Consider the following 11,826-nt stretch of genomic DNA (forward strand, 5'->3'; position numbering starts at 1 on the left):
TTATACATTAGACTATCCATATTATGTAGCCATTTGCATTTGCTATAGAGAAAGGCCTGTTATATTTGTAGAGACATGTAGAGGCATGTACAGATAGACTGACATATGTATTATGTATGCATTGTAGAGACACGCATGAGTGTGCACTTAGCAGTATGCATTAAACTATGATATAGCTCTTAGGGTAAGTGAATGCATTAGGCACTACTTTCGAGAATAGAAAGCATGTAGTTGGCTCCTATGTCCTCCTGAATGAGACAGAACAGAAGTGCCACTTGGTTCTGCGGAAAGATGTTATGGTACACTGTGAGGGAGGAATGCGTAAACAGTTTCTTGTTCAGACACAGATAAGAGGTCACCTTTGTCTTACTAGAAACGGAGAAGGGCTGGTTTATCAGCAGGCCTGGCTGGGATGCAGACAGAAAAGGTGGGGGCAGGCAGCAGGGAGTGAGTTATTCGCAGACAGAGGGACAGGATAGAGGGATTTCAGAAGCTAACAATGGAGTGAGTAGAGGAATATGGAGAAAGATGGGAGGATGGTAACATGTAACACAGATAGCATGGTACAAGATATGATGTACAAATGTCACGATGACAGAACACACAGTAACTGGAAAGAACAAGACATGCGTAAAAGACTTTCAGGCACTGCTTGGATTTAGACATGCTGACAGAGAAACAAGTGAATGCTTAATGTAACCATATAGATGTATGTACGTCATTAAATAGTACATCCAGAGGTGAGGCTTCAGGAGATTTAGATGGAGCTGCTCTATGACTCTGAGATTGAAGGGAGGTGTTTGGTGTGGCATTGATGGAGGCTTAGTGAAGTGTTTTGGGTGCAGCAGAATCGGATGGCTTCGGGAGTTCGGAAGCTTGGGCAAATATTCTGATGAGAGCAGAGTTTGAGAGCTTGGCAGAGGCATTGAGGCAGTTTGAGTGACCAAACAGGCAGAGTGAGCTGGAGAGGGGAGTATTACTGATATGAGGCCTAATTGATCTGAATAAGACACGCTGTCATGGTCACTACGCAAGAGCATAGCTCTCCCCCACAAACAAGGTCCCAATGGACCCAGTCTTGGCGCCTATGGCACCAAGCTCATTCCACAGTGTGCTCAGCACACAGAACATCAGGGGCACGTGCAGCAAGGCCGGGCGGGGCCCGATTTTCACCAAGAAGGCACGTGCAGAAGACTGAAGGAGGAGGTAGGTGGGGCCACAAGGCAGAGCCTACAAGGAGGGGCGGGGGCCAGGCTACATAAGCCAGCCCCACCCAAACACAGGTGCTTCGTTTTAGTTTGCTATCAGCAACGTAACGCTCACCGCAGATCAGAAGCATCTTACCATATCCAGCACGTGCTCTCCCAGTCTCCGGAGCCCTTCGCCATCTATCTGAACCAACGCGCGCCCATCTAGCCACCTCGACCATCAGACCTGGAAAGCATCATCACCGGAGGCCTTGTCATTTCCTTCGCCTCTACAGCCGCTGCGCTCCCCTTACCTGAGATCGCACCACCATCGGAAGCACAGCCATCTGCCTTCACTCAGCGATAGCTGCGTAAGTCTTACCTGTGATCGCCTCGTCGCTGGAAGTCTCGCCATCTGCTCCCGACTCGGCCGCATTCATACTCACCTTCCTGGAGTCCTCAACAGGTACTTCCAACAACCTTACCTGTACCGCATTCCATCGGCTAGGACCTTCTTCGGGTGCTTTCTCCACGCAAACCTGCATCTCTGACCACCATCGGGAGCCAGGTGCCGGCCTCCAGCCATCGCCAACTTGCCGCATCTGCAAAGAGAGTAAAAGACATAAGGTGAGTGAAAGCACAGACTTTAACCATTAAAGCGGCATAACTTACGAACTTGGTGCGATCTCAGAAATCACTGCTTACTTACCAGTGGTGGAAATTCCCAGCTGCTTCCTTTTGCCATCACGTGCTCCTGGGTCATCTTCATTGCTAAAGGGGGGAGAAAAGACAACATACCCTTACGAACAATAAGTGTCATTACAAGGACACGGACAATACGAAAGTCATAAGAAAACTTACCTTCAAGACAGAACGGTCACAGCCAGTCTGGACCTCCGCACCCAGGACCAGTGACGTAACTAGGTCCATCCGCAGCGGCCCTGCTGAAGGAAAGCAGGACGGAGAGCTTGCCCTAACATACTATCAGGTGAGCCTGCATGGGTAAACTTCTGTGCACCATATTCTGGCACGAAAGGGCGGAAGAGAACCACAAATCCACCCACTCAAGCCTCATTGTCTCTCACCTTCTCGCCGGAACAGGTTCCGGCTTCCAGGCCCACGAAGTGGCAGTTGTTGGGGGAGAGAAGCGGTCCAATGGGGTCAACTACAGGGAGGGCTCCAACCGTGCCCCAACGCCCCCGCAGAGACCAGGTGAGCGTAACAGAACGCAAAGCCTCTCAGAACCTCTGCCTGGGCGTTATGAATACCTCTGAGACCGACCAGTTGGCCCAATTGCTAGGGGATTTACAGGCTGAAGTGCACGCTTTCAGACAAGAGACAAACTCGTTAAGAAGGGACTTATTCACTGCCCGAGAACAAACTGACGATCTAGCAAGAAAGGTGCTTCAATCACATGCGGGGCATGTCCCGTTACCTGGGAATATGTCAACCCCTGCACCACCATCGCCACCAGTCCAAGTAGTCCTCCCAGGGGCGGTACCACTGGCCCCACCAGAATGATTTATAGGTGACCCCAACAAATTTGCTATATTTATGAATCAGTGCCACCTGCACTTCCTGTGCTGTCCAGGTGAATTCCCGAACGACACTTCAAAGGTGGATTTTGTACTTTCGTATCTAGAAGGCAGTGCTGCGGAGTGGTCGAGACCTTTGGTTAACCAGAATGACCCTGTGCTACACAACTTTGGGGAATTCCAGCGGGAATTGGAGAAACTGTTTGCAAGACACGCTCAGGGGCGAACTGTTGTCCCTCAGACAGGGGAATCAGGATTTACTGACCTATATAGCCACCTTCAATCATCTTATTGTACAAACCAACTGGCCTGACGAGAAAAGGACTATGTTATTTTACTGAGGGCTACGAGGGGAACGAAAGGATGTGCTAGCTCAAGTGGTCAATCCTTCTGGAGCTTGTGCCGAATACATCAACCTAACATTACAACTGGATCACAGACTACAGAGCCGAACGATGGACCCCACTAGGTCTGAAGGGAGACCTGTCTATGTGAGGTCCAAGGACAATTCAGGCAAGACCAACGAAACCACTGAACCAATGCAAATCAGGGGGTTACGGGCCCCTATATATAAAGCCGAGAGAGAAAAACAGAGGCAGGAACAACTATGCATATACGGTGGTAAGGCAGGACATTTTCTTCGGGATTGCCCCATTAAACCTCCTAGGAGAACTGTTGGTGCCACAGATAACACCGATAAGGAACAGGACACGGTTCCGGAAAACTCTAGTGCTCGGCAAGGGTAGGGGTCCCCTTGCCGAGCGAAAACCAGAAAGTAGTACAGACCTCACATCTAGTCATTCCAGTACTCATAGTTCACCACCAGCAACCATCGAAGGTGCACGCCTTGGAGGCGTATATAGACAGTGGAGCAGTTGGTAACTATATCGTTCAGGCCCTAGCCGCACAAATTGACCTCCTCTTCAGCGCAAACCTCAGGTGGAGAACGTTACTGCTGTGGATGGCTCACAACTATCCTCTGGGCTGGTAACGCAACACACCAAAAAAGGTTACGCTGATTTGTCAAGAAGGTTACAGAGAAGATATCTCTTTTGATCTTATTGGGGCTCTACAGTTCCATATGATCTTAGGGATGCCGTGGCTACAGGCTCATAACCCTAGAATCGACTGGAGAACATGAGTGCTTACCTTTCCGCAGGAACGTGCCAAAACCTGTCATTTGCAGCAACCCAAAACTGAAACCAAACCTCTCCTGGCGCTGGCTGGTGCCCTGCCCCAGGAATATTTGGACTATCAAGATGTATTTCAGAAGGAACAGGCAAATACCTTGCCTCCTCACAGACCCTATGACTGCCAGATCGACCTGATACCTGGAGCCCAAATCCTGTGCAGCCGGATTTATGCCCTGACAGAACAAGAGAATCAGCACTTGGGAACCTACCTTGACCAGTACCTAGCCAATGGGTTATTCTGCCCATCCAAGTCTCCTGCTTCCTCAGCGCTCTTCTTCATACCCAAGAAGGAAGGTGACCTTAAAACGTGCATCGACTACAGGGCGTTGAACCAAATAACTATCAAAAACAGATACCCTTTGCCGCCCATTCCAGAATTGCTTGACCAGGTAAAAAACGCTCAAATCTATTCAAAACTGGATTTTCGGAGAGCCTATCACCTCATACTAGTTAAAAGCGATGATGAGTGGAAGACCGCTTTCCGGACCAAATACGGACTCTTCGAATATCAGGTGATGCCCTTTGGGCTATGCAATGCACCAGCACCCTTGCAGTATTTTATGAACGATGTGCTCCATGAGCTGCTGGATGTCTGTGTTCTCAACTACATCGATGATATTTTAATATATTTGCAGTCCAAAGAAGAACATGTGGGCCACGTTAGGGCGGTGTTGGAAAAACGAGCACCGACTGTTTGCTAAACTAGAAAAATGTTCCTTCCACGTCACAGAGGTCGAGTTTTTGGGCTTCATGCTTACTCCAAGAGGAGTTCATATGGACACACGTAAGGTTGAAGCTACTCTTCGATGGCCTTCCCCAACATCGATCATAGGGGTACAAAGTGTACTGGGCTTTGCTAACTTTTATAGATGCTTCATACCACAATTATCGCAAATTGTCCACCCGATCACGTCTCTTTTGAAGAAAAACAAGAAATTCCTTTTGTCAGCAGAGGCCGAACTTGCCTTCCAAGAATTAAAACAAGCCTTCACTTCAGCACCTATACTGCGACACCCTCGGCCTGACCTACCTTACGTAGTGGAAACTGATGCCTCCAGTATCGCCATGGGGGCAGTCTTCCGCAAAAGGACCCTGAGACGGGACAGCTTCATCCTATAGCATTCTGGTCCCACAAGTTTTCTGCACCTGAATGAAATTACGCGATAACCAATAAGGAGCTCCTGGCGATCAAAGGAGCCTTCAAGATGTGGAGGCATTACCTCTTGGGAGCCAAACACACGGTTACGGTCATTACAGATCATCGTAATCTACAGTATCTGAAAATGGCCAAGGCACAATCCTCTCGCCAACTCCGTTGGGAGTTATTCTTTGCGAAATATGATTTTGTGATCACCTACTGGGCTGGATTGAGCAACGGGAAAGCCGATGCCTTGTCAAGAATGGGAGAGGACCAGGATGCCTTCAGCCCATCCGATCCCATAGCTATTATCCCTGAGGAGCGGATTCAACACCAAATAGCCATTACTACCTGCTGGAAAGAATTACAGACTGACCTCAAAGCCCACATGGACCTCACTGCCCAGAAGGAGTGGATAAGTAAGGGAGAACAATACTCCATCAAAGATAATCTGCCATACTTCCAGGGAAGGTTGTATGTTCTGGACAAGGGATTACGCACCAGAATTATAGCCAATTACCATGAGTCCTTGGTGGAAGGGCACCCAGGGGTCGCAAAGACTAGAGCCAAATTTCAAAAGCATTACTGCTGGCCCTCCAGGAGGAAAAACGTCACCCAGTTCATTACCACGTGTGGTGTCTGTGTGCAAAATAAATCCCAAAAACAAAATCCGGCAGGGCTGCTGAGGCCTTTTGAAGTGCCACCAACACCATGGCATACATTATCGATGGACTTTATCACCGATTTACCACCCTGTGAAGGGTTTAACACTATCTTGGTCATGGTAGACTTGTTCTCCAAAATGGCGCACTTCATTCCACTGAAAGGACTTCCTACCGCTGCTACTTTGGCTACAGTATTCCTAGAACAAATCGTCGGACTACATGAATTCCCATCCGTGTTAGTCTCAGACAGGGGATCCCAGTTTGTTTCAGCCTTCTGGAAAAGGTGTTGTAAACTAGCCCACATCGACCTTCGGCTCTCTACTAGTCACCACCCACAGAACGATGGTCAAACGGAGAGGACAAACCAAACGCCTGAACAATACCTGAGGTGCATGCTACAACAAAGTGGGGGACCTGAAAAGACATTCTCTGGTTAAGTGAGTTTGCCTACAACAGCTCAATTCATACTAGCACTGGTCAGACCCCGTTCTATGTTATGAACGGTCGGCATCCAAAGAACATCCTCTTTCGACCCTCTGGACTAGTTGGAAATGCCAGCAGTGACATTGTTGCATCAGAGAATCGCTCAATCCCTTAAGGAAGCCAGTGAGAACCTAAAACGAGCCAAGGAGCAGCAGTGGAAATTTGCGGATCATCACAGGAGAGAGGCCCCACAGTATCAAGTTGAGGAAAAAGTATGGTTGGCGGCTAAACATATTCCTTTAAGAGGACCCTGTGCCTTTCGGCCACGATATCTGGGCCCGTTTTCTATCAAGGCCATCATAAATCCTGCGGCCATGAAATTAGATTTACCATCCAACTTTCAAGTCCACCCAGTTTTCCACGTCTCCCTTTTAAAGCCAGTAGAACAAGACACGTGGATTCTAACACCACCACCACCGGAGGTCATAGCTGGAGAACTGGAATACGAAGTGAAGAACATCCTGGACTCCAAAAGGGTACGTTCAAAACTCGACTACCTCATCGACTGGGAGGGCTACGGGCCCCAGGATCGTACATGGGAACCTGCCGAATTCGTCCAGGCCCACGACTCATTAGGAAATTTCACCAGGACCAGAGGGAAGACCCACTGTGAGAGGGGCCTTGAGGGGGAGTGTTGACATGGTCACTAGGCAAGAGCCTAGCTCTCCACCACAAACAAGATCCCAATGGACCCAGTCTTGGCGCCTATGGCACCAAGCTCATTCCACAGTGTGCTCAGCACACAGAACATCAGGGGCACGTGCAGCAAGACCAGGCGGGCCCGATTTTCACCAAGATGGCACGTGCAGAAGACAGAAGGAGGAGCTAAGTGGGGCCACAAGGTGAAGCCTACAGGGAGGGGCTGGGGCCAGGCTATATAAGCCAGTCCCACCCGAACACTGGTGCTTCGCGTTAGTTTGCCATCAGCAACGTAACGCTCACCGCAGATCAGAAGCATCTTACCAGATCCAGCACATGCGCTCCCAGTCTCTGGAGCCCTTCGCCATCTATCTGAACCAACGCACGCACATCTAGCCACCTCGACCATCTTACCTGAAAAGCATCATCACCGGAGGCCTTGTCATTCTCTTCGCCTCTACAGCCGCTGAGCTCGCCTTACCTGAGATTGCACCACCATCGGAAGCACAGCCATCTGCCTTCACTCAGCAGTCGCAGCGTAAGCCTTACATGTGATCGCCTCGTCGCTAGAAGTCTCGCCATCAGCTCCCGATTCGGCCACATTCATACTCACCTTCCCGGAATCCTTGACAGGTACTTCCAACAACATTACCTGTACCGCATTCCATCGGCTAGGACCTTTTTCGGGTGCTGTCTCGACACAAACCTGCGTCTCTGATCACCATCAGGAGCCAGGTGCCAGCCTCCAGCCATCGCCAACATGCTGCTTCTACAAAGAGAGTAAAAGACATAAGGTGAGCGAAAGCACAGACTTTAACCGTTAAAGCAGCATAACTTACGAACTTGGTGCAATCTCAGAAATCACTGCTTACTTACCAGTGGTGGAAATTCCCGGAGCTGCTTCCTTTTGCCATCACACGCTCCTGGGTCATCTTCATTGCTAAAGGGGGGAGAAAAGACAACATACCCTTACGAACAATAAGTGTCATTATAAGGACACGGACAATACGAAAGTCATAGGAACACTTACCTTCAAGACGGAACGGTCTCAGCTGGTCTGGACCTCTGCACTCAGGACGAGTGACGTAACTAGGTCCATCCGCAGAGCCCCTGCTGAAGGAAAGCAGGATGGAGAGCTTGCCCTAACATACTATCAGGTGAGCCTGCATGGGTAAACTTCTGCGCACCATATTCTGGCACTAAAGGGCAGAAGAGAACCACAAATCCACAACTCAAGCCTCATTGTCTCTCACCTTCTCGCCGGAACAGGTTCCACCTTCCAGGCCCACGAAGAGGCAGTTGTTGGTGGAGAGAAGTGGTCCAAGGGAGTTAACTACAGGGAGGGCTCCAAACGTGCCCCAACGCCCCCGCAGAGACCAGGTGAGCATAACACACATGCAATGGGGAATTAGGACAGACACTCATACAGAGCTTTGGGTTTGGAGAAAGGGAAATCATACAGGGACTGTCTTAGAGAGAAAGTGTGAAGTGTGGTGTGGATTGGAGAGGAATGCTGAATGCTGACGCTTGCATTATATAGATCCACATTGCTTGCATTAGAAGCCTGTAAGGCTTACATGTATTGCATTGCATTGTAGATTTGCACCCAGAGTATAAAGGGTGCACATTCGAGATTTGCATTATAGTAGTGTTTGCATCATGCCTTGCTGTGCATGAATAAAAGTGTTTTTGTTGTTGATTCAATTCATGTGTTTTCTTTGTGTCCTATGTTTGTGTGTCCATAGCATAGTAACTTAGGAGTAACACAGTGCACAATCGCCCTGAAATATAAGAGCAGGGGGGGCATAGTGATCCACACCCCCTGAGCTAGATTTGGAGACTAGCAAGTGGTCGCCCATGTGGGGCTAGGCCAAAGGTAATTTTGTTTTTAGGACTAACACCGGTGCTTCCGTCAAAGTCTGCTGGCGGGTGCTGTTCCACCCACCAGAGTCAGACCTAGCAGGGCGAAATGGCACCCGCCAGCAGACTCATAGTTTTCTAGTACAGAAACAACGGCACCAGTAAGCTTACCAGCACCGTTGTTTACAGACCGGCAAACTTGTAATGAGGTGTCTCCATAGCCCTGGTTCTCTCTAGGCTTGACTACTGCAATAGCCTCTTCCTCACACTTCCTCTTTTTGTCATGCGTCCCTTCTATTTGCGCCTATGGTATAGATGGAGATGCGGTCACCATGGGGTTGTTCCATCACGCTACTCTTACTAACTGTAGGCTGCGGTCTAGACTATTTCCATCATGGCCGCCGCTGGGTGCATTTAGTTATTCTCTGCCCAGCGGCAGCCACATTGCAACAGTGCTGTTTTTTCTGCTGTTGTTCTGGTGCTCGCAGTGATTCCTCGTGGCTCTGGTGAGCCATCCTCTCCTATCCTGCCCCCCCTGGCACTCTCTCCAGGTACCGCTTCTCTGGTTCCTCTTTGCCTTTCTCTCCACGCTTCCGGCGCCGCTTTCACTCTTTCACCGTTTTTCACTTTCATGATCTTTCTGGCTCTTCTGTGCCTGTTACCTGTGCATTTCCCTGGTGTTCCACTTGCCTTCTCTCACTGACTTCCCAGGGCCCCTTCCGGGGGCTATTCTCCTTAACTTACCTCTCTCTTTCGTCAGAGGACCCTCTCCTTCCGGACGTTACTATTGGATCCAACAGAGCTCATTACCATCTCTCAGTCTGCACCGGGACCTTCAAGCATCTCTACTCAAAGGAATTATTCCTGTATTTTTTTGCCTGTTTGGCTTTTTTCCCACCGGGTACTGTGGATCCGGGGCCACTGGTTTCCGGGCTTACCCGACAACCATAGTGGCGTTGTTCCGCAGCAGGCCATATCTGCAAAAAAAGAACTCTTTATTCAGAGAAAGAAAAAAAGAAGTCAACCAAGACCGTCTCCTCAGGTGAGGAAGAGAGTGCAGAGTCTGAATCAGGAAGTGAAATTGATATTTGTGACAGATTGCAACGCCTAATCCCTCCCGAAAATGGCTACTGCCGAGCAGGTCCAAGAACTAGTTGCGGCAGTTCAGTCACTCAGTCTTGAAGTACAGAACTTAAACCAAGAAGTACAGAATCTCAAGGTGGAAAATACGGTACTATGTCAATTGGTGGTAAACAGGGAACCTAACAGTCCCGACCTCCCTCCCATGCCCCTGTCCTAAGGAACATTTGATGGTACATCAAAACATCTCAAAGAGTTTATAGAGGCTTGTAATCTACACTTCCGCCTTTCGTCCCACAATCTTTTCTACTGATTTAAGCAAGGTTGGTTTTGTAATCTCCAATATGACTGGAAATGCATTGGCCTGGGCCAATCCCTTGGTCACAACGGACGACTCTGTCCTACGGGATTGGGGGGGCCCTCCTCGCTAGATTTAAACAGTCCTTGAAAGACCAGAAATCAGGTTTATGGCATGTGAAGAGCTAGTAGAGGTTCACCAAGGACAGGTGGATCTTTTTTCTTATATCACGAGGTTCAAACGACTGGCTACGGTGTCAAGTTGGCCAGAACAAGCTCAATTCACAATTTTTCGCCAGGGACTCAAGGAGGAATTAAAGGACGAATTAGCGAGAGTTCCTTGTCCATCTTCGTTCTCGGAGCTTTTGCCAGTGACGCTGCAGTTTGAACATCGCATAAATGAACGGAGGCAGGAGAAGAAGAAAGGAAGAGGGACCTTCGGGATTCCTGCACTCTCACCGACTCACCCGCCCTCTTCTGGAGTCTCTGGTAAGGAAGAACCCCTGCAGATCGGATCAATGAGATCTCCACTCACTCCTGAGGAAAGAAAGCGACACAGAGATACTGGTCTCTGTATGTACTGTGGATCCGCTTCCCATCTGCTACGCAATTGCCCTGAAGTTCCTCCAAGGCGTTCGGGAAATGGACCGCCTCGAACATAGGTGGGACTACTGTTCGAGGGGTTAATGGAAGTCCCTATGTAACACTTTCTATAGCCCCAACCCGCCAGACGGAAGATGCGTGCTTCATGGTGGTAACACTGCACCTGTCCTGGAGGGATCAGTCTGTTGATACTTTTGCCCTTATTGATTGCAGCGCTGCGGGCAACTTTGTAGACACTCTATGGGCAAACAAGATGGGAATTCACTGGGTGCAAAACAAAGAAAATCTCAATGTAGAAGGAGTTGATGGCACTCATCTATGCTCTGGGCCCATTACTCATTCTACAAAGAGCATTTTAGTTACCATCCAACACCATAAGGAGGAGATTTCCTTTGATATCATCCGGGCTGCTCTTTTCCCCATCATGTTGGGCATCGCTTGGCTTCGCCAACACAATCCAACTATAGACTGGTCCAGAAACACACTCAGCTTTCTCTCTTCTTACTGCAATCAGTCCTGCTTGTCCTCCCAGTGTTATCAACCAGCCATATTGCAAGCTGTGGACACCCAGCCTTGAACAATCCATTCGGTACCGCCTCAATTCCAGGTGTATGAAAAGTCTTCCTGGAAAAGGAAGAGTATGACTTACCTCCTCATCATCCCGAGGATTGTGCCATCGATTTAGTCCCTGAAGCTTTGGTGCCATTTGGCAGAATGTTCTCCTTGTCCTTAAGGGAGAAAGAGGCACTCCGCGAGTATCTGGATGCCAATCTCAAGAACGGCTTGATTCAACTCTCCAAATAACCAGTAGGTGCTTCCCCATTCTTTATCACAAAACGGGATTCCACAGAACTCTGACCTTGCATCGATTATGGGGATCTCAACCAGGTCACCATTCGGGACAGATACCCGATGCCTCTCATTTCGGACATTATTGAGGCAGTACAAGAAGCTGTGATTTTCACCAAACTAGATCTCAGGAATGCTTACCATCTCCTACGTATCCGAGCAGCTGATGAGTGGAAGACCGCCTTTAGGACACCATATGGCCATTATGAATACAAAGTGATGCCCTTTGGATTGGTCAATGCCCCTGCCATATTTCACTGATTTATGGATGGTACCTTTTCAGATTTATTGTTCCGC

The 11,826-nt window shown here is 49.0% G+C and overlaps 1 protein-coding gene across 1 annotated transcript; it reads left to right on the top strand.

Annotated features, from left to right (window-relative positions):
* The first annotated feature begins 4,563 nt into the window (after positions 1-4,563).
* On the top strand, positions 4,564-5,034 carry LOC138580041 (uncharacterized). Its single transcript, XM_069650270.1, has one exon. It carries the CDS (start codon positions 4,564-4,566, stop codon positions 5,032-5,034), a length of 471 nt encoding a protein of 156 aa, XP_069506371.1.
* Positions 5,035-11,826: the final 6,792 nt, after the last annotated feature.

The sequence above is a fragment of the Ambystoma mexicanum genome, chromosome 3p, assembly GCF_040938575.1.
Source record: "Ambystoma mexicanum isolate Mex_15411 chromosome 3p, UKY_AmexF1_1, whole genome shotgun sequence".
Taxonomy (NCBI): Eukaryota; Metazoa; Chordata; class Amphibia; order Caudata; family Ambystomatidae; genus Ambystoma; species Ambystoma mexicanum.

What these genes read in the sequence shown, in the direction of transcription:
- LOC138580041 (XM_069650270.1), top strand. Translation starts at nt 4,564, where the DNA reads ATGTGGGCCACGTTAGGGCGGTGTTGGAAAAACGAGCACCGACTGTTT.